The following is a 27,783-nucleotide window of genomic DNA, read 5'->3' on the forward strand; positions in this document are numbered from 1 at the left end:
TCAAGGGAACCCAGGTCCATCTACATCTCTTAGTCCTATGGGGCACTGAGCCCCAAATACCACAAGTGATGGCTGAGGGTACCACAGATCTTCAACAGCCATGTCCTGACAGCGAGGCAGTTTACATATACCTCCTTTTCCCAGCCGCAGTATAAAAGAACGTAAGAAGACCTGGCATCTTTTATCTTTTCATTCAGAAAATGCTCCAGACCCTATGATGGGACTTCCTGACATGCAGTCCGCCACACACCCTTCGTCAACTTTATTTTAACGCATCCAAATAAAACACCCCCTTCTCCATTTCCAACTGCAGTAAAGCAACCCAAACACGTGTTAGAGAGATTTGATCGTTATGCCTCCCTCTCCCCCAAAGGACATTTGACACTTCTCACAAGATACAGGGCTTTAAAATTAGAATTGCAAAAAGCCATAGTTACCCTCTTAGGGCCATGGCTGCCTCACAGCAGAAACCAGAACATTCTTACAATCAACAGTTAAACAACTGAAACCTTCCCAGATATCATACTGGGAAGGTTTTTTTTTTTTTTTTTTTTTTTTTTTGCTGTTGTTGCACTAACACCTTTTTAATTATAATTGCAAACTGGAAGCCATGGCTTGTCATGTTATAAATACTGATTTTCCAGTTAAATTAGGCATTTGCTGTTTTTTATTTTGATAGGAAGGGGCTGTTTGAAGCCTCCTAAAATATCGCAATTAGTTCTCTCTGTTGAAACAGACAAGACATGAACAGTCGCATTTGCTGTTTCGGTTTAATGTGCTGGAATGTTCATCCCCAAGTGTACTTCTCTCAAGCTTTGAAAGCATAAGGCATATTTTTAAAACAGAAAGAAATCAATCACAATACACACATTTATCATATATTTCCAAAGTTAAGTTATTTCTAAAACTTTCCTAGGCTGTAATTTAAACTTAGAAAGCACATCTCTTCAACAAGAAGGCGACTTGTCAGGAAACAATCCTTATTTTACCTATTGGCTCTGCTAAGATGATAACATCACTTTAACTGACAAAGCCTGTGTTTCTGGTTGACAATTGCAATTAATTACTGAGATACAACCGAGATGGGGCCAGCCATCCAGATCTGTTTTCCAGAGAAATTAAAAAACAAGAGGAAAGGAGGGGGCGGGGGTACGACGCTGGATTATTAATTTATTTTACCCACACTTAACTTACTACTCCTCTCTTCTCCCTTTCCCTCAACGCTGGCAGACGGTGGAAAAGGAGGGAGATGAACAAACAACTCACTAGATACAAGCTCCAATATGTTGCAAAGGAGGCACAGGTTAGAAAGGGCACAGGTGCAGGGTATGAAAACTCTTAGGGCACCAACTGTCATGTAGGCACGGATACTCCTGATGCAAAATCAACCCAGTGTTCATGCAGCCCAAGAGGGATAGAAAGTTCTGGAGACGGGGGACATCCTGAGTTTTTACTAGAAAGCCCGAACTCGCCAGCATCATCCCTTTAACTGTTCCCTGTTCATTTTGCTCTGAACTGAAAACACTGGATTCCAGCCACGCAAATGCGTCTGAGGGCGATTTTGAGAGATTCCAGGGGATCCCAAAGCCCTCTGGTCAATCTAGCTGTCCTGTCCATTCCTCAGCGTCCCCAGCACAGAAGCGCACCGCCCCGCAAGAGCCTGGGTTAGGAAACACCCCGGGGGCACGAGGGCTGGGGATTCCCAGGCTTGGAACTAGGCAGATTCGGAAAGCAGCTCCCTGGACGAGGAGCCTGAGGCAGGCAGATCAGGGGGACCCCTCTCTCCTCGCCCTAGAATTAAGTGATCCCTGGCTAGCCTCCAGCCCTCTCCGCCGCTCCCCCAGAGCAGCTCCGCCAGGGTGCGCAGAGCCCGCGCGGGGTTAAGACCTCTCGGGACGCTGCCCGGATCCCCAAAGGCCAGGGGAGCGGCAGCTTCCCGTGCTGGTCTCCCCTACGCGCCTATCCCATCCGCCGAGCTCGGGGTCCTACCTGTACCATTCCAGTCCCTTTTCATAGTTCCTGTCGAAGAAGTGCGGCTCTACGCCCACCGCCCGCACGTCCGGGTGCACTCGGATCGCCTCCAGCAGCGCGCGGGTCCCTCCTTTCTTGACCCCGATGATAAGGGCCTGTGGCAGCTTCTTCTCCCCGTAGTCGGGGGTGCTGACGGCGCCGCCCCTCACGCTGCTCCCGTTGGCCGCCCTCCGGCCTGCGAGCTCCTCGTCTGTGGTGCTGGACTCCTGCGCTTCCCTCTCCAGCAGCGCGCTCTGCGCCGTGACCATCTCGCCAGAGGCCAGCGGGGTCCGGAGCCAGGCGTCCCGGGCGCCCCCGCCGCCGCTCGCCAGCCCCCAGCCGTCGGCCCCGGGGGCGGAAGGCTGCTCTGGGGGCTCGGGCGGCTCCCCGCGGCTCGCGCTGTCCGGCGGCGGCGGCGCGGGCGGCTGCGAGGGGGCGCCGAGGCGCACGGGGGGAGGCGGCAGCGAGGGTGGCGGCGGGCTTGGCGGGGGCTCGGCGGCGGCGGCCGGCGGCTCCTGCAGCGCCAGGGGGAATTGCAGGGAGCCCGAGCCGCCCAGGAGGCTGTAGCACAGGTAGGTGACGGACAGGGACAAGGTGCACATGAAAAGCAGCTTGCGCGCCGGCGGGCCCTTAACCGAAGCGCCGGGCGGCGGCGGCGCGGCGAGAGGTGGAGGCGGAGGCGGAGGAGGTGCGGACCACTGGGCCATCGCGGCTCCCGGCTCGCGGCGGCGGCGGCGGCGGCGGCGGCCCCCGGCGCTGCCCGGACATGGTTTCAGCCGCCGCCCCCGCCGCCGCCGCCGCCGCCGCCGCTGCTGCCCAGCCGCCCCGGCTGCATGAAGCGACGCCGCTGCGCCCCCGGCCCTGGCCGCTGTCCCGCTGCGCCGGGGGGGAACCCGGCCGCATGGCCCCCCTCCCCGCTCTCCTCGCGGCGTCCGGGGGGCCCCCCACCACCCCCCTCAGCCTCTGGCAAGGGGCCCGAGGGGGGCGCGCGGACCCGCCGGCTGCACCTTCTCCGTCTGCAGCGCCCCAGCTTCCCTGGCTCCGCCGCGGCTCCCGTTTCAGCTTCTGCCGCCGCCGCCGCGCGCTGTTGCAGCCCAGAGTTCCTTCCCCGCTGCTAACTTTCTGCCGGGAGAGAGGAGAGGCGCGGCAGGGAGGCGGAGGGGGCCGGGCGCGCGCCCCGCGCCGCCGAGGGAAGGGGGAGTGCGCCTCGCGCGCGCCTGCAGGGGGGGCGGGGGCCGCGGGAGCGGAGGCGTGCGCTAGGGCTGGGGCACCTGGGGAAGCGGAGATCGTACCCCCCGCCCCCCCGCTCGGCAAGCACTCGCTGGAGGTGTTCCCCGCCGCACCCCGCGTGCTTCCCTTCCCCTGGGAGCCTGGGACGCTGGGTTCTGCATCCCTCTCCCAGTACTTTTAGGGACATAGAGCCAGACGCCCGCCGCCGGTGCCGCTCACCGAGCTCTCGCTGTCCCCTTTCCCCCTGGGACTCCAGGCAAACTCGGCCCATCCCTGACGCGCCCTTCTCTAACCCTGGATATCCTCCTGCCTTTGGTCCAGGAGTGGTTTCTGCTCCATAACAGCTCTCTCATTCCAACTTCCGTCTTTCCAGCCTCCCCATCTCATCTTGAAGCTCCTGACGGGTTGAGCTTGGACACAAACCCCCAGGTTTCCCTACCCACAGAGTTTTTGCCTCTGTCCCGCCACAGGGGGACTGCGCTTTCTGCTCCGAAAAATGAGGCTGTCCCTTTCTCTACACCCTTAACCAGAGGTACACCTGCGGCCCTTGGGGGCGTTGCCGCGAAAGGAGTTAGATTTCCCTGGACTGAAACCGACTGAGACCGTCATCGCTCTAAACATCTAAGAAGCAGAGACAAGTTGCGTTGCAGGGTGTCTGTGCATCGCTTCATTGATTTTTTTTTTTTTAAGTGCATTCTTTTCAGCGAGATTTCCATCCCTCACCTCCCTCTCCTGGGGAGGTAATGGTAAACATCAGAAGGATTTGGGAGATTCGAAACTAGAGCCTTGCTTCTTGGAAGTGGGGGAATTGGGAGTCTGCAACGGGAGGGAGAGGCAGAGCAATCAACTCTGCTTGCTGGGGACAGGGGCTGCCCCTGAACCCACCCAGGGCCAGTATCTCCCAGGGGCTGGCTTGCTGAGTCCCATTTACCCCATTTACCCTGCCAGCCACAGCTGGGTGCCTGGCGGGTCCGTCTGTTTTCACAGATGTGTTTGGCATCTCCGGTTTTGTTTGATCATATAATGGGAACAACAGCTGAAAGAAAAAGTATATAATGTCTAAATATTAACTAGATACCTAGTGCCAAAGAGGGGAAGCAAATGTTAATCAAATAAGATGAAGAACACGGACTTTTCCCTGAGTGAACCAAAGCTCACTGCTGCTCTCAGCTGGACACGAGTTTCCTTCACTGCAGCTTTAGTTCAGATAAAGATTATTCCTTTATAATATATTTTTTACGGTACACTGGAGACCTCTGAAATGCAGAGTCTGGTGTCCTGTAAATCATTCCGTGTAACTAGAGATGCTTTTTTCAAACACCACACGACTGCATTACTGTAATGTTAATGGGAAGGGGCCAGCTAGAGCTGGGAGAAACCGCGAGCTTGGCCCATCTCTCTTCCCACTCCAAGCCCAGCTCTGGATGGTCAGCCAGGAGGCCCCAGTGGCAGCAAATATTGCTGCTGCCGTGCCCCATCTCCCTTTGCAGGCCCAGGCACCAGGCTACTCAACATGTGGCCCAGGGCCACCCTGTAGTCCAAGTGCCCAAACTTTTCCATCTACCCTCTCAGCAATTCAAATAAACCTTCTTTGTACCTAGTTTTACTAAAGATGTGCTTTTTCACATTTGGCAAGGTTTTGATAAAACTGTGTTAAAATTTAACCCAGAGGTGGCAAACTGGTGACCAGTAAAGCTGAATAAGGCCGGCACAGTGATATGAAGAAATTTCAGCTAGTTGCAGTATTTAAATATTAAGGGCTTTCCAGCAAAAAAAAAAAAAATCTGGAGATGAGGTTTCTGTTGAAATAACAGATCCAGCAGATTTGGGCCCCTCAGCCAGAGCTGAGAAGCCTCCTTTAGGTGGAGCACGTATGCCGTATTCTTCATGGGGCACCCAGATTGTCCCCCTGTATTTATGTTACTTGCCTGGACGATGCTAAGGAGGAAATTTCCCGGAATCCCTTCTCCCTCTTGTCCCCAAATAGTCACACTTTAATAAAAGACTCTTGAGAGAATGGAGCCCCACTGGTAAGGTGTCAGCCCCACAACTGATGGTGAAGAGGTGATTTGGGGACCAGAGGAGTTTTGTAGATTTCTCACTTAGGCAGTTGTCTATTTTTTTATACTCTTGATCCAGCGAGTTCTTGAGAAACCTACAATAAAAAGCAGGAGCTGTCTACATAGGGAGAACCCAGACTTCATTCAGCAAATCCCAATGGATCTGGAGACCAGATAGAATTTTTTTTTTTTTCTGTTTCCACTGCCAACACCCATGCTCATTAAGGCCTATCTGAATTTTTGCAATATTCCTCCAACTGCTCTCCAGGCCTCCCTTGAGTCAAATGTGCCTGTTTCTGTTCATCCTAGGGCACAGTATTTCTGAGACAGAGCTCTACAAATGCCCTCAGTGACTCTGTACCCTTCCTCTCACTGCCTCCGAACTCATAGACTCCAACCTCTTTACCTTTGCGCTAGGGTGCCCTTCCACCTTTTATGTGTCTCACAGTCACATTGCCAAACCAAACAGTACCTACCATTCAAACATGCACGCTGCATCATTGTTTCATCTCCATATGGTCAGACAATAGAATTAAAACAAAGCTGTCATTTGCTAGCTAAGTGGGTCTCTCGGACAGGTCATTTCACCTCCCTGAGCCTCATCTTCTGCATATATAAATTATGGACAATAAGACTCACCCCAAATTGTCTTTATAAAGAATCAAATTGACTTACAGAGCATATGCAAAAATACCTGGCCCCCTGCCTGACATGTGGTGGCTGCCAGTAATTGTTTGGATCTAAATATTGGCTCATCCATGCCGGTCTTCTTTTCTTATTAAAACCTTATCCGTAAAAAATATGTGTGTGCCCTTTCTTCAAAACCAGCGGAATGTGTCAGCTCAAGTTCACTTTCCTAAGCTGCTCAGTTGCATTGATAATGCCAAGTCCAAAGCTTTCGATAGTTTTTTGGGTTTCTTTAAGCAATGGAAACTAACTCTGACCAACTTCGGTTTGGTTCAGTTTTTTATTAAAGAAATTTACTAGAAGGATGTATATAACTCACGTAACTGAGGGAATTTTTTAAAAATCAACAACAAACAAAAAGCAACAGTCAGCTTTGGAAAAGGCAATAAATGGGGCGGATAAGTGTATAGCTGTCATCACTGCCATTCAGCAAATACTGTCGGCTCTCCTGTGGCCCACGGGAGGCATGTGTTTTCTTGGCCCCTTGAAGTTAGGTGTGACTCTGTGCCGTGTTGGCTAATTCATGAAGCAAGAGGAAGTGAGACTGTCTCTTCTAGGAAGAAGGTTTGAAACACAGCGGGAGATTTACCGGTGGGAATGTTTTTCCTGCCTGGCAATTGTGCAAGAGGGGGCTTGAGCCCCTCTTGGCTGCCATCTATTCAATCCTCCACACTGAGCAAGGACAGTAAAGAGCCAGCCCCTGATCACTTGTAGCATAAACAAAAAATAAACCTTGCTTGTTCTCAGCTCCTGAGACGTGGAGGGTTGGTTTGTGAATATAACACAACCTAGGCTATCTGACTGTTGAAAACATACATATTATGAATTTCCTCTGCTGTGGACCAAAATGACTTCCACAAGCCAATATTAGAATTCCCTTTCACAGAGGTGGATGAATGATGGATTAGAAGTCTACATTGTCCCAGCAGTATAGACAGAACCTTTGTCTCATATACAGCAAATGTATTTCCCCATTTTGTCTTTTACCTGTCAATAAAAAGGTATATCTATAGAAATCCGGAGGTAAAGCTCCAACCAAAAGCAACGTGGTGACAAAAATGAACATTATATACTTACGTTACTTATAAGTAACTTATAAAAGGAGCAAACGGTTAAAAAATAATAATAATGGCTATGAACGTACAGGACCGTGCATTGAAAAGGATCTCACATGGGAAATCAGGAAATACTTAGAGCTGAAAGCTCTACATGACAAAATCTCGTGGGTGGAATTCAGCAATACTTATAAGAAAGATTGTGTCTTCAATATACTTATCCAAAAAGAAGAAAGATTTAAAGGAAATGAAGAAGCTAGAAAAAGAGCAAGAAGCTCAAGTAAGGAAGAATGGAAATGATCAGTTAATTGCTGTGGATCGAACTGTGTTGCCCCAAAATTTGTATGTAGCAGCCTTAACCCCCAGTGTTGCCATATCCAAAGACAAGGTCTTAGGAAGGAAGGTTAAAATGAGGTCATAATGGTGGGACCCGAATCGGATAGGACTGTGGCCGCATAAGAAGCTCAAGAGATACCTCTGTCTGTTTCTTCACACACATATACACACCCTGCCGTCTGAGGACACAGTGAAAAGCGGACCTTATGTAAGCGAGGAAGAGAGTCCTCACCAGAACCTGACCAGATCTCAGACTTCCAGCCCCCAGAACTGTAAGAAAATAAATTTCTGTTGTTTAAGTCATGTGCTCTATGGTATCTTGTTATGGTAACCCAAGCTAAGACATTTATCTTTTACAGTTTTGTAAACAGGTTCTGGTACCAATTCCAATGTGTATGTATTTTTGGGAGGTGGGGCAGTCCCCACACCAACAAGAAATTCTTGTGACGCCAGCTGGGTGTTCTACAATTCAACTCAATTCTGACACTGTCTACCTGGAGACAGCATCAGATTCCACAGATGAGGGGCTCAGTCCCACGAGAGCTCCCCCACTGCAGATGCCAATCGCAAATCCAGGTTGTCGCCACTGGCTATAAATCAGAGATTCCCAAGACCCCCTCCTTGGGTTTGATTAATTTGCCAGAGGGGCTCACAGAACTCAGAGAAACGTTTTAGTTACTAGATGACCAGTTTATTACAAAAGGATACAATCAGGAGCAGCCAGGCAAAAGAGATGCCCAGGGCAAAGCAGGGGGACAGGGGTGGAGCTTCCACGCTCCCTGCGTGCTCCACTCTCCCAGTATCTCCCTGTGTCCACCAACTTGGAAGCTCTCCAAACCCGTTCTTCTGGGTGTTTATGAAAGCTTAATTACACAGGATTGATTAAGTCGTTGGCCATTGACGATTGATCCAACCTCCAGCCCCTTTCCCCTCCCAGGAGGTTGGAGGGAAAGGGGGTGGGGGCAGGGACCAAAATTTCCAACCCTCTGATCACATGGTTTGTTCCCCTGGCAACCAGGCTCCATCTTTAGGCTGCCTAAGGGCTTTCCAAAAGTCACCTCACTAACATAACAAAAGACACCTTTATTGCTCCTATCATAGAAATTCCAAGGGTTTTAGGAACTCTGTGTCAGGAGGGGTGGGATCAAATACATATTTCTTTTATAAGTCACAATATCACAGTCTACCCCCTACTCCTCTAACATGGATCCCTTAGAGCAAAACAATCAAAAAGGGCAAAAGATACAGGCACATTACTAGAATCCCACTCAGTCATTAATAACTATCATCAGATGGTATGAAAAAGCCTCCCAGGGCCAGCCCACTCAGGTTTTCAGGCTTCCGTTCAATCTCATCAGGTTCCAGAAGCAGAAGTGGTCTCAGCAATATGTGGCTTCACCCCTTCAGGCGCCTGGTATCATCAAGCTAAGAGACAATAACATCTCTTCCTGTGAGCCCTTTGGAGGTGTTAATGTAATACTAGGTTTCCCTCATTGCATAGCCTATTTATTGATTCCCCTTCCCTCAGCTACTATTTTTCTTTTTCTTTTTCCATTTATACCCAAACATTTCCACCTCTGAAAAGACAGTAGTTTCAGCCCCTGTGCTGGTCTAGATTGCAGGCGGCAATGCTGGTCTAGCAAGTGCCTCCCCTTCTGTTCCATTTCTATTCAGATAAGTGAGGGTTAAACAGGCACAGAGCTAGCAGGCTATCTTGCCCCCCAGACAATATATCTACATTCACTGTTAATCCCAGTTTTGCTGGATGGGGTGAAGGTACATCCTGCCCCCCAGGATACTATTCCTAAGGGCCCCCATCAGGCCCTTAGGAATTCTGTCTGACATAAGGTTAAAAGCACAATTACAGTGTTTTGTTTAGGAATCATCCCTACTTCTAGCCCCTTTAGTTGCAGACCTGGTCCTGTGACCACTGCATCAAGTAGGGAGGAAAAAAGTTGAGATGATGTAGGGAAATTTTTTAAAAAGTATAATCATCTCTGGGCATCGTCCCCCAGATCCACCAGAATAACCGAGAACTCTATCCAGTTGGGACACACTTTTAGCCCCACTCGTGTTCATGTTGAGTCTGAGCACACTCTTGTGAAGGTGTTTATTTTTACTTTTATCAGTTTTCTATTGCTTAGTTGCTATTTCTTACTGATTCACAAAAGTCTCTTATGTGGTAAGGATATCAGATTTTTTTCTCTTTCATATATATTCCAATTATTAAATTACCAGTTTGCCTTTATCAGTAAATTGTTTTTTAGTGTTTTTTGATTACATAAGTTTTTTCATTTGTATGTACACAATTTCTCTATTATTTCCTTTGTAGTTTCTACCTTTGGTGGAAAACCATGTCCCCAAAGTATGTAAATGTACATTTTCTTCTAGTACATTTTTTGGTTTATTTTCTACACTTAAATGTTTAAACCATCTGAAATTTATTTCAGTACGTAGTCTTACATGAGAACCTAACTTTAGTTTTTTCTTCATTTCCCTAGCACTAATTATTTCCCAACAGTTTGAAACACCAATGTTATATAATAAACCCAGAATGTTGGAGTTTTCCCACCCAGAAATATAGAAAGTGAATCTTCATTCATTCAATCTTCTTTTATATCTCTTATTGGACTTCTGTAATTTTATTGACATAAACCTTACGCAAATCTTTGGATGAGTGTTTTCACAGCTAATTCTGCTTTGTTCAATTTCATAGTTTCTTGCTTTCTTTTTGTTTCATTCATTTACTCATTCTTTCAGTTGTCATTTTCAAGAGACTAGTATATTCTGGGCCCTAGATTAGACGTGGAGGATAAAATAGCAAGGCAGAAAGCAACAACCCTGTCCTCATGAAGGCAGAAACAGTTACACAAGCAAGTTTAATAAAGTTAGGCATTTAGAAGAGAGAAGATACAATGTACTATGGAACACATTGTTGGAGATTCCTAACTAGTATACAGGCAAAAGAGAAGCCTTCAAAGAGGAAGTGACATTTAAATCCACATATAAAGGGAAAACTGGATTAAGCCAGGGAACGCAAGATTATTTTTAGTATGTGAAACTTCTCACCCACTTCATTCATTGTCAGTATACTTGGCAAACTACATTGAAGGTAACTTGACTAAGAGAAAGGTTAAGTTATTTTTCCCCATCTGCCAAAAACCTACAGCAAACATTATAATGAGACATTACAAAATATGAGAGCTGAACCTTTAAAGACAGGAACAAGACAAGTATACCTGCCATCACAGGTCCTGAATAGCCTTAAGCTGGGGTTCTCAGTTAATGCAATAAGATAAGAAAGAATAATAAAAAGCATGAGACTTGGGAAGCAAAAAACAAATGATTATTATTTGCGTACTATGTGTTTGTTGGCAAAAGAAAATGTATGAAAATCTACAAACAAAAGAGTTTGGCAAGGTTGCTGAATAAAATTCAAAATACAAAGAGTAATAGCATTCTTATATACAATCTAGATACATTTAGAAAATATAATTGTAAGAGAAGATACTCTTCAGAACCACAATAGAATCCATTAAGTACTTAGAAATAAACGCAATAAAAGGCAAGTGAGTCCTTTATTGATAAAATTATACAACTTTTTGGAAGGGCGTTGTTTTAGTTTCCTAGGGCTGCCATAACAAAGTACTACACACAGTGTGGCTTAGAAAGAAATTCATTCTCTCACAGTTCTGGAGGCTAGAAGTCTGAAATCAAGGTGTGAGCAGAGCCATGCTCCCGCCGAGACTCTTGGGAGAATCCTTCCTTGCTGCTTCTTAGCACCTAGTAGTGGCATCAGTCCTTGGCGGTCCTTCCTTGCTGCTTCTTAGCACCTAGTAGTGGCATCAGTCCTTAGCACCTAGCAGTGGCCATCAGTCCTTGGCGGTCTTCGGCTTGCAGCTGCGTCACTCTGATCTCTGCCTCTTTTGTCACATGGTCTTCTTCCTGTGTGTCTCTTATGACACTTTCCTCTTCATATGACACTTTCCTCTTCTTATAAGGACACCAGTCATACTGGCTTAGGGCCCACCCTGATGAGCTCATCTTAACCTGCTTAAATCTATAAAGGCCCTATTTCCAAATAAGTTCCCTTTTTCAGGTACCGAGGGATAGAACTTCAAAATATCTTTTTGGGAGACACAATTCAACTCACAACAGGCGTAAACTTGTATGAATAAACAAACCTACACATTTATTCATTTATCATATTTATGAATGAAAAACTCAGTAAAGTTTCTCACCATTAATCACGAAATTCCAAGGAATTTCAAACAAAATCCCAATAGGGGTCATGTGTAAGTATGCGTTATGTATATTTTGATAAGTTCATTCTAAATTTCACATGGAGTTATGGAAGCAAAGTGACATAAACCCTTCTTTGAGAAAATAAAATGTGTAATTAGAAAAACTAGTCTCCCTTTAAGAAGGGAAACAGATTTTTGAATTAAATAGAAAGATTAAAATAAATTTCTTAGTCCAAAAAGGACTTTGTTTATTCAGGTGCTACAATGTAAATTCTTTCCATATTCTGATAAAAAAGCTAAATTGACAACCTCATGAACTAATCAAGGAGCTTAGGTTTGTTGATATTAAACTAAGATGAAGTTCTCAAGTAGGGAATATTGCAAGGAGAGATAAATGTAACTATGTAATCTGATCTCCATCGTAAGTGACAGATTTGAGCCTGTGTATTTCCCTGCCCTACCATGTACAAAGAAAAGAAGTCTCTAGTTGTGAAGTAATTTTTATAACAGAGTATGTCTTTACCTATCTGAAATGTAAATATTTACATGTGCATGAGTGTTAGAATGTGCAAAATACACTTCCTATAATTATGAGGAGCCATAAAACATGACTCATGTAGGAGGAAGTAATGATTGCTCACTGTTATTCATGTCAGTGAACTCATTTACAATGAACTCACTGGGTTTTTAAAAATGTTTTTATTTTGTAATAATTTTAGAATTACAGATGCGTGTCAAGATAGCACAGAGAGTTCCTTTATACACTTCATGCAGCTTCCCCTAATGCTAACAACTTACATAAAGCATGGTACATGTGTCAAAACGAAGAAACTAACCTTGCTAGAGCACTACCAACTAAACCACATATTTTATTTGCATTTCACTATTTTTCCACTAATATTCTTTTCCTGTTCCAGTAGCCAATTGTGTTGTATTTTATTGTCATGTCTTCTTCGTCTCTTCCGGTCTGTGTGTTGGAGGACGTCACTGAGAGGATGTGACTGCTGGTTGAGGCTGGAGCTGGACCCTGGCAACTGGAGGCCCCTCACCCCCATCCCTGTCCTTGGAATGTACGTTCTGCTCACTGTTTCCACAGTTGGAGCCGTTTTCAAGGATGCAGGCTTGAGAGGGTAAGGTGTTGTTGAGACCATCTGGACAGTAAACATGATTAAGCCCCAGTAAGGTCTCTGTATAAACTTGGAGGATTCTGGAGGGCAGGTGTGGAGATCTACTCATACTGTGGCCACTCACAACAAGCCTTGTAAGTTCCCTTGCTTATTGAACCTGCCACCTACCAAGCTGGAGTGGCTGCCTCTTTCTCTGGTCTCTCCTTGCCCTCGGTGTATGGGGCTAGTTTCAGATTTCACCCCCCGGGAACTCCCAAGGCTGTGAACCAACACTGTGGGAGTTTCTCAATCTTCCCATGTCTTTCACAACCTCAAGACTTTTGAAGAGCACTGGACAGGTATTGTGTAGAACCGCTCAGTTTGGGATTTGTCTAATGTTTTTCTCATGATTGGGGTTATGGTTTTGGAGGAAGACGACCACAACGGAAGCGCTCTCCTCATCACATCCTATCAAGGATACAGGACATCGACATGACTTCTTGGTGATATCAGCCTTAAAACAAGATTAACGTGGTGTCTGCCAGGTTTCTCCACTATAAAATTATTTTCTTTCTCTTTCTAGACTCTATGTTTTAGAAGTGAGTGACTAAGTTCAGGCCATACTCAAAAGGAGAGCAATTAAGTTTCACTTCCTGGAGGGAAGACTATCAAAGATTATGCAAACATATGTTAAAACCAGTACGATAATTAATAAGTATTGGGGGTGAGATATTTGAGGTTATGCAAATATCTTGTTTCTCTTTAAAGTTCCATCCACTAGTTTTAGCATTCAGCAGTGGCTCTTACCTGCAGCAATTATTATTGTGGTGGTCTAATGGTGATTTTCTATTTCTCTCATTTTTTACATTTATTAATTGGAATTTTCATCTAAGGAAGATTCGTCCCTTCCATTTTTTTGTCTATTCAATTGCTTACTTACATCAGTATGGACTCACAGATATTTATTTTATTCTTTGATCTATACAATCACTATAATCCTATATAAATTTATTTTGTTGTTGAAAATGTTCCAACTTTAGTCATTGGGAGTTCTTTCATGTTGGCTCCTGTATCCTTTCCACTTGTTCTCATTTTTTGTTTTTGTTGTTGTTGTTTGATACTTCCTGACTTCTTTCTGGCCACTTCAAGATGCTCCAGGCTTATCTATATGTCTGTGTATGTGTGTATGTATGTATGTATCTCTCTCTCTCTCTCTCCATATATATACAGGAGAACCAAATCTGGAAGCCAACATATAGGTTTAGTTTGAATGTTGTCTCTGAGTTTGGCACTCATGTGTTCAACAGGGTATGGGATGTCTCTTGTGTGGCCCTGTTGGTGGGCTGGCCAACCCTGGCTGCTATGGGTAGTCATCTCTTTGAGCAGTCATGCCCGTGTCCATGAACTCGGGGCCAGGGCTGTGGCCTAGATGGCTGGGATGCTGAGGACCCCATGTGAGAACTGAATCCTGGAGCCCCAGGCTGGGGAAAGAGGAGAGAGGACTGTGGGGTGGAAGAGGTGGGGGTAGGCCCAAAGAGCCTCCCTAGACCAAGCCCTTCCTTTGGCACCATTGCTGGGGGACACTTTCTTCCTGGAAGGTGACAAGAGGGGTCTTGGGCACACCTGGCACTGAGCTTCCCCACAAAGGACCAAGCTCACTGTCCTTGTTTATATCCTGTGGCCCTACCCTGGGCTGGAATCAGGAATGTTCCAAAGAGTGATAGTCTTTTCTTTTGGCAAAACTCTACTTAATCCAATGGAGAATATGTATATATATATATATATAGAGAGAGAGAGAGAGAGAGAGAGAGAGAAGAGAGATTTATTATAAGGAATCAGCTCACTAGATTATGGAGACAGAGAAATCCCAAGGTCTGCAGGGCAGATCAGGGATCTGCAGGACAGTTGACGGTACAGCTCTAGTCCAGCTATGAAGGCCTGAGACCCAGGAGAGCCAGTGTCTCAGTTCAAGTCCAAAGGCAGGAAAAATTCCCCCTTACTGAAGGGACCTTTTTGCTTTATTCAGGCCTTCAACTGATTGGATAAGGCCCACATTAGGGAGGGCAAACTGCTTTATTCGTTCTACTGATTCAAATGTTAATCTCATCCAGAAACACCCTTAGGGACACACCCAGAGTAATATCTGAACAAATATCTGGGCACCTTGCAGCCAATCAAGTTGGAAGATAAGATTAACCATCACACCTCCTGTACAAAATAACTCATCCAGCTTTTACTCTCAGCTCCTCTCAACCTTGCTGCCACTTAATTTCTGGTATAAACTTTGGAATTTTGGACTCATCATTGTTGAATCAATATTTTAACTGTATATCTTCCTTTATATTTACATGTGTTTTCCATCTATATTTATATAATCATGGATTCTCAGTGCATGCAATGTTAAACTTCAATTATTCATTCCAGTCCTTTCACATTCCCTATAGTTGGGAGGTGTTTTGATTTGACTTTTGATTTTCTGGAATATATCGCTTCACATTTCCACAGGGTGTGAGCTTCTAACTGGAGCCAGAACCTGGCAGGGCCCCCAATTAAGCAGCCCGCTTTTACATAAAAGACTAGAATCAGTGGTTTCTCTGGACACAAAGGATTCTCAAACTATAATTAGATCCAAACAAGCAAACAAACAAAAAACATTTTTCATGAGAGGATAAAAATGTACAGAAATGCAATGCATTCAGCCCACCAGTAGATGACACAATTATAAGGTATCTTTCTTTTCTGTTGTTTTCTGGTTTGATAATTACAAAATAAAATATGAATACATGGTAGAGAATTTAGCAAAAAATAAATCCGAGAATACAGATGTAATTGGAAGCCCCTCTATTAACAAATATTGAATTTGTGAATTCTCATAGATATCACGAAAGCTACTTTTCAAAGTTGAAATGCATTGAGTCCACCAATGATGGATGATGTGATGCTGCTAACCCTGATCTTCAAGCTGCCATTCGGTCTACACTGTATTTCCCATGCTTATGCTTGGTGTTTAAATATTTTACAAATATTATGGAAACCATCATATCTGAGAAATAGAAGAGCAGCAGCAAGGATATTGAAAAAATTGCTAAGAAAGGGCACATGATTAAAAAAGAAAAAAAGAGATTTCTGGAGATAAAAGGCAAGAGAAGGAAGAAGGTGTCATATGTGCATGGCATGAATTATTTGAGAGTGTGAGTGATTTTGAGGTAAGAATGAATTGCGCGAGATAAAAAGAGGATTGTGGCTATGAAATCCACTATATTCATCAAGAAGTGAGAAAAACTATTTGACTGAGTGAGAGAAAGAAGTCAGACGTCCATCCGCCTAGTGTTCACTGTTGACAAGACTTGATATGGGGAATTGAAGGACTAAGTAGGTCTTAACAGGCTACTCCTGACTCTTTTGTCTCATGGATCATTCCCACCAGGGTTGAAAGCGTATCTGAATCAAGACACCATCAATGTGAGTGGCAAACTAGCACACGTGGACTTCAAACTGCTGAAGAATGATGTATGATTCCTGCAAAGATTAAGCAGGAAGAGACAAATACCTGCCTTAACAGATTTCCAAGGAAGACAAAATTTATCTATTTGGGGAAAATAAATCTGCTAGAAAACATATGTGTAAGAGGGAGAAGAATATGCCTGCTTTTCAAGCTTCAAAGAAGTTGATTCACGTTCCTGTCAGGCAGAAATGCAGTGGAGATCACACGTTTAAATCTGTCTTAGTTGCTTTGGAGTTGAAAACATATGGTCTGACAAATATCCTTTCAGAACCTAATCTATCCCAAAGTGCAGACTTGCCCTAAGTAACTATTGTTAACAGTTTGATTGCCACTGGTCTTTCTTTTTAAATATATAAATAAAAATTGGATTATACTATAAATAATGCTATTTATCAAATTCATTTTCTCACAAGATTTAGGAGACTTTTTTTTCCTTAGCATATCAGTTTTACTTGCGTTTTTTTTTATACTGCAGGTTCTTATTAGTCATCAGTTTTATACACATCAGTGTATACATGTCAATCCCAGTCGCCCAATTCATCCCACCACCACCACCCCACCGCCACCGCTTTCCCCACATTGGTGTCCATACATTTGTTCTCTACATCTGTGTTTCAATTTCTGTCCTGCAAACCGGTTCATCTGTACCATGTTTCTAGGTTCCACATATATGCGTTAATATACAATATTTGTTTTTCTCTTTCTGAGTTATTTCACTCTGTATGACAGTCTCTAGGTCCATCCACATCTCTACAAATGACCCAATTTCATTCATTTTTATGGCTGAGTAATATTCCATTGTATACATGTACCACAACTTCTTTATCCATTCATCTGTCGATGGGCATTTAGGTTGCTTCCATGACCTGGCTATTGTAAATAGTGCTGCAATGATTATTGGGGTGCATGTGTCTTTTTGAAGTATGTTTTTTTCTGGGAATATGCCCAGTAGTGGGATTGCTGGGTCATATGGTAATTCTATTTTTAGTTTCTTAAGGAACCTCCATACTGTTCTCCATAGTGGCTGTATCAATTTACATTACCACCAACAGTGCAAGAGGGTTCCCTTGTCTCCACACCCTCTCCAGCATTTGTTGTTGGTAGATTTTCTGATGATGCCCATTCTAACTGGTGTGAGGTGATACCTCATTGTAGGTTTGATTTGCATTTCTCTAATAATTAGTGATGTTGAGCAGCTTTTCATGTGCTTCTTGGCCATCTGTATGTCTTCTTTGGAGAAATGTCTATTTAGGTCTTCTGCCCATTTTTGGATTGGGTTGTTTGTTTTTTTAACATTGAGCTGCATGAGCTGTTTATATATTTTGGAGATTAATCCTTTGTCCGTTGATTTGTTTGCAAATATTTTCTCCCATTCTAAGGGCTATTTTTTCGTCTTGTTTGCAGTTTCCTTTGCTTTACAATATCTTTTAAGTTTAATTAGGACCCATTTGTTTATTTTTTAATTTCCATTACTCTAGGAGGTGGGTCAAAAAAGATTTTACTGTGATTTATGTCAAAGAGTGTTCTTCCTAAGTTTTCCTCCAAGAGTTTTATAGTGTCTAGCCTTACATTTGGGTCTCTAATCCATTTTGAGTTTATTTTTGTGTATGGTGTCATGGAATATTCTAATTTCATTCTTTTACATGTAGCTGTCCAGTTTTCCCAGCACCACTTATTGAAGAGACTGTCTTTTCTCCATTGTATATCCTTGCCTCCTCTGTCATAGATTAGTTGACCATAGGTGCGTGGGTTTATCTCTGGGCTTTCTATCTTGTTACATTGATCTATGTTTCTGTTTTTGTGCCAGGACCATATTGTCTTGATTACTGTAGCTTTGTAATATAGTCTGAAGTCAAGGATTCTGATTCCTCCAGCTCCACTTTTTTCCCTCAACACTGCTTCAGCTATTCGGGGTCTTTTGTGTCTCCATACAAATTTTAAGATTTTTTTGTTCTAGTTCCATAAAAAATGTCATTGGTAATTTGATAGGGATTGCATTGAATCTGTAGATTGCTTTGGGTAGTATAGTCATTTTCACAATATTGATTCTTCCAATCCAAGAACATGGTATATCTCTCCATCTGTTGGTATCATCTTTAATTTCTTTCATCAGTGTCTTATAGTTTTCTGAGGACAGGTCTTTTGTCTCCCTAGGTAGGTTTATTCCTAGGTATTTTATTCTTTTTGTTGCAATGGTAAATGGGAGTGTTTCCTTAATTTCTCTTTCAGATTTTTCATCATTAGTGTATAGGAATGCAAGAGATTTCTGTGCATTATTTTTGTATCCTGCAACTTTACCAAATTCATTGATTAGCTCTAGTAGTTTTCTGGTGGCATCTTTCAGATTCTCTATGTATAGTATCATGTCATCTGCAAACAGTGACAGTTTTACTTCTTCTTTTCCAGTTTGTATTCCTTTTATTTCTTTTTCTTCTCTGATTGCTGTGGCTAGGACTTCCAAAACTATGTTGAATAATAGTGGTGAGAGTGGACATCCTTGTCTTGTTCCTGATCTTAGAGGAAATGCTTTCAGGTTTTCACCATTGAGAATGATGTTTGCTGTGGGTTTGTCATATATGGCCTTTATTATGTTGAGTTAGGTTCCCTCCCACTTTCTGGAGAGTTTTTATCATAAATGGGTGTTGAATTTTGTCAAAAGCTTTTTCTGTGTCTATTGAGATGATCATATGGTTTTTATTCTTCAGTTTGTTAATATGGTGTATCACATTGATTGATTTGCATATACTGAAGAATCCTTGCATCCCTGGGATAAATCTCACTTGATCATGGTGTATGATCCTTTTAATGTATTGTTGGATTCTGTTTGCTAGTATTTTGTAGAGGATTTTTGCACCTATAGTCATCAGTGATATTGGTCTGTAATTTTCCTTTTTTGTAGTACCTTTGTCTGGCTTTGGTATCAGGGTGATAGTGGCCTCATAGAATGAGTTTGGGAGTGTTCCTTCCTCTGCAATGTTTTGGAAGAGTTTGAGAAGGATGGGTGTTAGCTCTTCTCTAAATGTTTGATAGAATTTACCTGTGAAGCCATCTGGTCCTGGACTTTTGTTTGTTGGAAGATTTTTAATCACAGTTTCAATTTCATTACTTGTGATTGGTCTGTTCATATTTTCTACTTCTTCCTGGTTCAGTCTTGGGAGGTTATACCTTTCTAAGAATTTGTCCGTTTCTTCCAGGTTGTCCATTTTATTGGCATAGAGTTACTTGTAGTAGTCTGTTAGGATGCTTTGTGTTTCTGTGGTGTCTGCTGTAACTTCTCCTTTTTCATTTCTAATTTTATTGATTTGAGTCCTCTCCCTCTTCTTCTTGATGAGTCTGGCTAACGGTTTATCAAGTTTGTTTATCTTCTCAAAGAACCAGCTTTTAGTTTTATTGATCTTTGCTATTGTTTTCTTTGTTTTTATTTCATTTATTTCTGCTCTGATCTTTATGATTTCTTTCCTTCTGATAACTTTGGGTTTTGCTTGTTCTTCTTTCTCTAGTTCTTTTAGGTGTAACGTTAGATTTTTTATTTGAGATTTTTCTTGTTTCTTGAGTTAGGCTTGTATAGCTATAAACTTCCCTCTTAGAACTGCTTTTGCTGCATCCCATATGTTTTGGATCGTTGTGTTTTCATTGTCACTTTTCTCTAGGTATTTTTTTATTTCCTCTTTGATTTCTTCAGTGATTGCTTGGTTATTTAGTAACGTATTGTTTAGCTTACACGTGTTTGTGTTTTTTTATGGTTTTTTTCCCTGTAATTGATGTCTAATCTCATAGCGTTGTGGTCAGAAAAGATGCTTGATATGATTTCAATTTTCTTAAATTTACTAAGGCTTGATTTGTGACCCAAGATGTGATCTATCCTGGAGAATGTTCTGTGCACACCTGAGAAGAAAGTGTAATCTGCTGGTTTTGGATGGAATGTCCTATAAATATCAATTAAATCTATCTGGTCTATTGTGTTATTTAAAGCTTGTGTTTCCTTAGTAATTTTCTGTTTGGATGATCTGTCCATTGGTGTAAGTGAGGTGTTAAAGTCCCCCACTATTGTTGTGTCACTGTCGATTTCCTCTTTTATAGCTGTTAGCAGTTGCCTTCTGTATTGAGGTACTCCTATGTTGGGTGCATATATATTTATAATTGTTAATCTTCTTCTTGGATTGATCCCTTGATCATTATGTAGTGCCCTTCCTTGTCTCTTATAACATTCTTTATTTTAAAGTCTATTTTATCTGATATGAGTATTGCTACTCCAGCTTTCTTCTGATTTCCATTTGCATGGAATATCTTTTTCCATCCCTTCACTTTAGTCTGAATGTGTCCCTAGGTCTGGAGTAGGTCTCTTGTAAGCAGCATATATATGGGTCTTTTTTTTGTATCCATTCAGAAAGCCTGTGTCTTTTGGTTGGAGCACTTAATCCATTCACATTTAAGGTAATTATCGATATGTATTTTCCTATGACCATTTTCTTAACAGTTTTGGGTTTGTTTTTGTAGGTCCTTTTCTTCTCTTGTGTTTCCCACTTAGAGAAGTTCCTTTAGCATTTGTTGTAGAGCTGGTTTGGTGGTGCTGAATTCTCTTAGCTTTTGCTTGTCTGTAAAGCTTTTGATTTCTCCATCGAATCTGAATGAGATCCTTGCTGGGTAGAGTAATCTTGGTTGTAGGTTCTTCCCTTTCATCACTTTAAGAATATCATGCCAATCCTTTCTGGCTTGTAGAGTTTCTGCTGAGAAATCAGCTGTTAACCTTATGGGAGTTCCCTTGTATATTATTTGTCGTTTTTCCCTTGCTGCTTTCAGTAATTTTTCTTTGTCTTTAATTTTTGCCAGTTTGATTACTATATGTCTTGGCATGTTTCTCCTTGGATTTATCCTGTATGGGACTCTCTGTGCTTCCTGGACTTGGGTGGCTATTTCCTTTCCCATGTTAGGGAAGTTTTCGACTATAATCTCTTCAAATATTTTCTCAGGTCCTTTCTCTCTCTTTTCTCCTTCTGGGACCCCTATAATGCAAATGTTGTTGTGTTTAATGTTGTCCCAGAGGTCTCTTAGGCTGTCTTCATTTCTTTTCATTCTTTTTTCTTTATTCTGTTCTGTAGCAGTGAATTCCATCATTCTGTTTTCCAGGTCACTTATCCGTTCTTCTGCCTCAGTTATTCTGCTATTGTTTCCTTCTAGTGTATTTTTCATTTCAGTTATTGTATTGTTCATCTCTGTTTGCTTGTTCTTTAATTTTTCTAGGTCTTCGTTAAACATTTCTTGCATCTTCTCGATCTTTGCCTCCATTGTTTTTCCGAGGTCCTGGATCATCTTCACTATCATTATTCTGAATTCTTTTTCTGGAAGGTTGCCTATCTCCACTTCATTTAGTTGTTTTTCTGGGATTTTATCTTGTTCTTTCATCTGGTACATAGCCCTCTGCCTTTTCATCTTGTGTATCTTTCTGTGAATGTGGTTTTTGTTCCACAGGCTGCAGGATTGTAGTTCTTCTTGCTTCTGCTGTCTGCCCTCTGGTGGATGAGGCTATCTAAGAGGCTTGTGCAAGTTTCCTGATAGGACGGACTGGTGGTGGGTACAGCTGGCTGTTGCTCTGGTGGGCAGAGCTCAGTAAAGCTTTAATCTGCTTGTCTGCTGATGGGTGGGGCTGGGTCCCCTCCCTGTTGGTTGTCTGGCCTGAGGCGACCCAACACTGGAGCCTACCTGGGCTCTTTGGTGGGGCTCATGCCAAGGAGTACTTCCCAGAACTTCTGCTGCCAGTGTCCTTGTCCTCACAGTGAAGCAGAGCCACCCCCCGCCTTTGCAGGAAACCCCCCAACACTAGCAGGTAGGTCTGGTTCAGTCTCTATGGAGTAACTCTCCTTCCCCTGGCATCTCCTTCCCCGATGCGCACACTACTTTGTATGTGCCCTCCAAGAGTGGAGTCTCTGTTTACCCCAGTCCTGTCAAAGTCCTGCAATCAAATCCCGCTAGCCTTCAAAGTCTGATTTTCTAGGGATTCCTCCTCCTGTTGCCAGACCCCCAGGTTCGGAAGCCTGACATGGGGCTCAGAACCTTCACTCCAGTGGGTGGATTTCTGTGGTATAAGAGTTCTCCAGTTTGTGGGTCACCCACCCAGTAGTTATGGGATTTGATTTTATTGTGATTGTGCCCCTCCTACCGTCTCATTGTGGCTTCTCCTTTGTCTTTTGATGTGGGGTATCTTTTTTGGTGAGTTCCAGTGTCTTCCTTTCGATGATTGTTCAGCAGTTACTAGGAGACTTTTTAATCAATATGTATAGCTCTACCCCATTCCTTTTAGTAACAAAAGAATATTACACGGGGTGGGGCAGTGGTGGTGGGATGAACTGGGAGATTGGGATTGACATATATACACTAATATGTATAAAATAGGTAACTAATAAGAACCTGATATATAAAAAATAAATTAATTAAATTTTAAAAAAGTATTACACAGAAATTCATCTATCATAAAATATTAAACAATTCTACTGTTGGACATTTAGGTTATTTACAATTTGGGAGTGTGTATATATACAAACTACATGTAAATTTAATTCATATGCAATATATATACATATTGCACAAATATTGCATATATATAATACATATGAGTGTGTATACATAAACTTCTATGCAGTAGAATTGCTGTGTCAACTGGTTCAAGTGGTTTCATGATTTGAAGAACTAAAAATATGTTGCAATTTATATTTTCACCCAGTTATTTCTAATTTTTTATTTTGAAAAAATATTAAATTTATACAACATTACAAGATTGATGCATAGGGCTCCCAAATACCTCCAAACAAGATTCACCAATTGTTAACATTTTGTTTTATTCTCTCCTCTCTCCCTTTTGCATTCTTTCTGAGTTCAGAGTAGTTTGTCTATATAACACCAAGTTGTTCTCTAATATTTCATTGTGTATTTTCTAAAAGCAAGGAGATTCCTTTATGTAACCACAGTGCACTCATCAAGTTCAGAAATTTTAACATATATCCACTTTACAGTTTATATTCCATTTGTCAATTGTCCCAATAATGTCTCTTACAGTATTTTTTCCCCACCAGTACAGGATCCATTCTAGAATCATGTTTTGCATTTAACTGTGATGACTCATCAGTCTCTTTTATTCTGGAAATAGTCCTTAGCTTTTCATTGTTTTTTATGACTGAGATGTTTTTGTAAAACATGGCAGGTTATCCTACAGAATGTCCTGCAGTTTGGGTTGGTCTGTTGTTTCCTCATGATTAGATTCACATTATACCTTCCTGGATACACTACTGTAAGTCATGTTTTGTTTTCAGAAGTTTACATCTGGAGGCACTTGCTGGCCATCTGCCCCCTCATTGGTGATTTTTATTTTTCTCAACTGATGAAAGTGTTGTCTAGTTTAACTGTATAATAATTACTATCCACTTATAACTAATAAATTCTCTGAAGGGAGACACTTTCAAATAATATTCTATTCTTCATCAGACTTTCATCTCCTAAATATTCTATCCATTGACAATTATTATCTGAACAAGTCTTTAAAACATGATTTCAAAATGGTGATTTTATACCTCTACCACTCCCTTCACATTTATCAATTGGCATTTTACTGAAGAAAGAACGTTTTCTTGTTATCTATCTGTCTGTCTGTCTACCTACCTATCTCACTATTTTGCTATGTTTCTGTCTGCATATCCACCCTTTCATATACCATCTACTTATCTATTTACTATCAGTGTAGACTAGTGGATTACTATTTTATTCAGTGGGTTAAAATACATTTAAATCCTTACTTATTTTGATACTCAATTTTCCCCAGATCTGTCCAGGAGGATCCCCTTTAAGCAGGTTCATGTGTCATTTTGGTAAGTTCCCATAAGTTTTTGTCAGGGCTTGCTTACCTCTTGGCACTGTTAAGATGTTCCAAGTTCTTGGATGTTCTAACCCTGGAATTAGTACTTCCTCCAAGGATTCCTGGTCTTCTTTGTTGGGACTGGAAACTAAGATCTGGGCTCTGGATTTGTTCATTGGCACTGAGCTGTCATTGCTTCCAGGTCTTTTCATTTGCCAGTTACTGAAATATTTGTACATTAGAAATCATGAGTAGATACTGATATTCCCTCCAATTCCAGTCTAACCCCACAGAGTCTTTCCTTGCTTTTTCCGTACACCCCAATGAGAACCCTGACTTCCAAAACATCAGCACACTTCCTCATTTGCAAAATCCTGTGTCACACAGAAAAGAGTCTCAGAATTGCTATGAAAAACATACCTAATAATACATGTTTGAGATTAATTTGTAGTTTTTTGTTCCCTAGACTGATGGTCTAGAGTAAAAGTACTGTATGCGGAAGTCAGTTGCATTACTATTTTCCCCTGCAGCTGATTGTCTTAAATTTGCAAAACAAATGGGTTCATTTGTCACTTTTCAGGTTCAATTTAGGCTTTGTTTTTTCCCATTATGATGATTAAATTTTATTTTGAATATGTAGAACATCAGCATTCTTAGTTGCATTTGTCTACATTATTGGAATATTTAACATTTATATATTGTTCTTTCACTCATGTCCCCTTCCTTGTTTTAGTATTATTACAATTAAACATATTACAATTATATATTATTACATTTAAATGTAATACATTTATACTTAAATATATTAAATATGTTTAATATATTTGTTAAATACAATTAAAAATATTAAATGGTCACCATTAGCCCTTTGGCCAAAATTTTTTCAGTTATCTCTTGCTTGGCTGAAGTTCACTCTCAAATAGATTCTCCAGGATGGGCACAAGTGTATAGTATCTCCTGAATTTTTTCAAGTTCAAAACTTCTGCTATAGCATGGCTTCTCAACCTCAAAACTACTATCCTTTAGGGCTGGGTAACCCTTTGTTATGTATGACTATTCTGCACATAGCTTTCCTGACCACTAACCACTAGATACCAGTAGCACTTTATCCCCCCAAACATTGCCCAGTTGTCCTGTGGGGTTGGGGGAGAAATTGCCTCAGTTGAGAACTATTATTCTACAGCCTAGATACATAAAGGACAGTTTGCTGGGTATAAAATCTTTGGTTAGCAGTTTTCTTTCCTTGAGGTCCCTTGTTCCCTTGAATTGTTTGTTGCTTTTAAAAAGTTTGATGCCAGCATAATTTTCTTATTTTTATAAATATACTTGATTTTTATTTTCTGCCTGGAAGCCCAGAGGACTTTTTCTTTGTCTCTGATTTTTTTTTTGTTTGTTTGTTTTTGTTTTTTTGTGGTACACGGGCCTCTCACTGTTGTGGCCTCTCCCGTTGTGCAGCACAGGCTCCGGACGCGCGGGCTCCGGACACACGGGCTCCGGACGCGCAGGCTCAGCGGCATGTGGGATCTTCCCGGACCGGGACATGAACCCGTGTCCCCTGCATTGGCAGGCGGACTCTCAACCATTGCGCCACCAGGGAAGCTCTGTCTCTGATTTTTAATCATTTTTTTAGGATATGGCTTAGAATTGATTCTTCCAGGTCAGTTCTCCCAGGAACTTTGTGGTCCTATTCAAAATGAATATTTAAGTTTTCAAAAATTTCCAGAAAGCTTTCTTGAACTACAGTTTTAAGTACTAGTTCTATTCAGTTGTTTTTTCTACCCCACTTTCAAACCCCAGAATTTCCAACAGTATGTAGCTTGGACATTCTTTGCCTATCTTCCATTTCAACCATTTGCTGGTTTAATGCCTTTCTTCAATGGTTTTACTAAATTTTCACATTCAAATGCATTCTTGCTGAGACATCTATTTTAGTCTTCATTTCTTGAGATGCTTTTATATTTTTCTTCTATTTTTTTCTTAAATTTGATCAAATCTCACTTCATTTCTTTCTGTGCTATGTCCATTTCTGTTCTTAGTATCTGGATTTCTAATTCTAGGTGTTCTTTTTTTTTTTTTTTAACTTTTTCAAATGTTTGTTTAAGATAATTAAATGTGGAGTTTTGTGCTATAGTTTTTCTCCTTCATGTTTTTGGAGGAGCAGAGGAGAAAATTTTTATTAGCTGAGATGTTATGATTCACTTTTTCTGTTTTCTTCTTACAGTGACTTTCTATGAAAAAAAATTTTTCTGTTCCTAGGTATTTTATGGACAGGATTCCAAGTTTTAGAGGGGCCACTTCTGTCAGTGTAATGAAGTGCAGTTTCTTTAAGAGATTATGTTACTGGGAAGTGAGAAATGTATTTTGTTTCTCTTTCATTTATGCAAGATCCTTAGTATTCATTTCTAGTTTCCTTACTTCCTTTTTCCTTCATTGCCACATCTTTAAGGAGCATTACGTCTTTTCCAGATCTCTGATTCTCCCACAGAAGCAATGCTTTTCCAAGGCTGACACCTTCAGAGGCTTTCACCTTCAAGCTGCTTCCTTATAGCCAATGCTGAGAACTACCAAGCCTGAGACCTGTGTTCAGTATTTTAGCATTTAGTGTTGGACTTATTTGGGGGGATGATTGTATCTGTATTTCATCTGATTCCTCCATGATTCTCTCCTCATTTTCATGATGTCCCTTAAACCTTCTAACCTTCCACTCTCTCAAAGGCTTTCAGTAGTGGTGGGAACTTGGTTGGAATTTGATGTTTACTTATGAACTTACAGATAATTTGAAGGTTATGGTATTCTTTGTCTTCTTGTAATGCTGAGGGCTTGGCTATATGTAGCTCTGTTCTCCCTGTTGATTATATTTTTTGGATGGAGCTGATTGATGACTGTGAAGAGATTTGGATTCAGAGAGCCCTCATTATCTTACAGATGCTGAGAACTCTCCCAAAATGTTTACAAGTACCTATTGTCACATGCTTTTCCAACACATAATATTGTCAGCATTATTCGTTTTCTCAGCATAATGGTTGAAGAAGATATTCCATTGTCAATTTCATTTTTAATTAATGAATTCTAACATCTTTGCATAATTGGTCATCTATATTTTCTTTTCAGTAAATTGTTTATCCATCCCCTCTGCCTGTTTATTAATTGGGTTTATGGAGCTTCTTCTTCAGTATTAACATTAATCATGTGTCTATTTTGTGTATTGCTAATATTTTTTCTGAGTCTGACTCATCTTTCAACTCTGTTTATAGTATTGTTACTAAATGGAATAGCGTAGAGTGTATTTTCTGAGACCTTGCACATTAATATAAATGTTTCTTTTTCTTTCTGTTTTCACTCAGGATTGAGAGATTGTCTGGCTATAGAATGCTTATCTCACACAATTTTGCCCCTCATCTCTATCTACACACATTACTTCATTGTATTCCAGAATCAGAGATGAGCAGTTTAATGCAAATATGGCCTTTTTTTCTCTATCTTCCTAGATACCTAGAAAATTTTATTTATCCTTTAAATTCAAAAACTTTCTCAATACGTGTTATTACTTTTGCCTAGTATAGGATGTGCCTTTTTGATGAGTGGGGCCCTTCTTGACTTCAGGGAAGTTTTTCTGACATATCTTTAAATATTATTTTTCCCATTTTCTCTGTCCTCTCCATCAGATATGGCAGTCATTCTTATAGTGGGACTCTCTTCCATCTCTG

At 41.6% G+C, this 27,783-nt stretch overlaps 2 protein-coding genes across 5 annotated transcripts in view; both read right to left on the minus strand.

The window, feature by feature from the left end:
- Positions 1-2,732, minus strand: part of HS3ST4 (heparan sulfate-glucosamine 3-sulfotransferase 4) — a 385,593-nt gene extending 382,861 nt beyond the window's left edge. The window contains exon 1 of the mRNA XM_060284437.1: positions 1,990-2,732. Within this exon, the coding sequence (XP_060140420.1) occupies positions 1,990-2,717 (728 nt within the window). The 5' untranslated portion in view covers positions 2,718-2,732. The remainder of the gene's footprint in view (positions 1-1,989) is intronic.
- Positions 2,733-2,830: 98 nt separating this feature from the next.
- The window catches only part of LOC115861121 (uncharacterized), a 341,531-nt gene continuing 316,578 nt past the window's right edge, over positions 2,831-27,783 (minus strand). For 2 of the 4 annotated variants that reach the window (XM_070043558.1, XM_070043557.1), the window contains 2 exons: positions 24,126-24,298; positions 10,997-12,773 (listed from right to left, as the gene is read on the minus strand). In XM_070043558.1, the coding sequence (XP_069899659.1) occupies positions 12,607-12,773; positions 24,126-24,298 (340 nt within the window). In that variant the 3' untranslated portion in view covers positions 10,997-12,606. Of the gene's footprint in view, positions 4,277-10,996; positions 12,774-24,125; positions 24,299-27,783 lie in introns of those variants that run through there. The other 2 variants (XR_011376722.1, XR_009558973.1) reach the window with 2 other exon arrangements.

Source organism: Globicephala melas, chromosome 15 (assembly GCF_963455315.2).
Source record: "Globicephala melas chromosome 15, mGloMel1.2, whole genome shotgun sequence".
NCBI lineage: Eukaryota > Metazoa > Chordata > Mammalia > Artiodactyla > Delphinidae > Globicephala > Globicephala melas.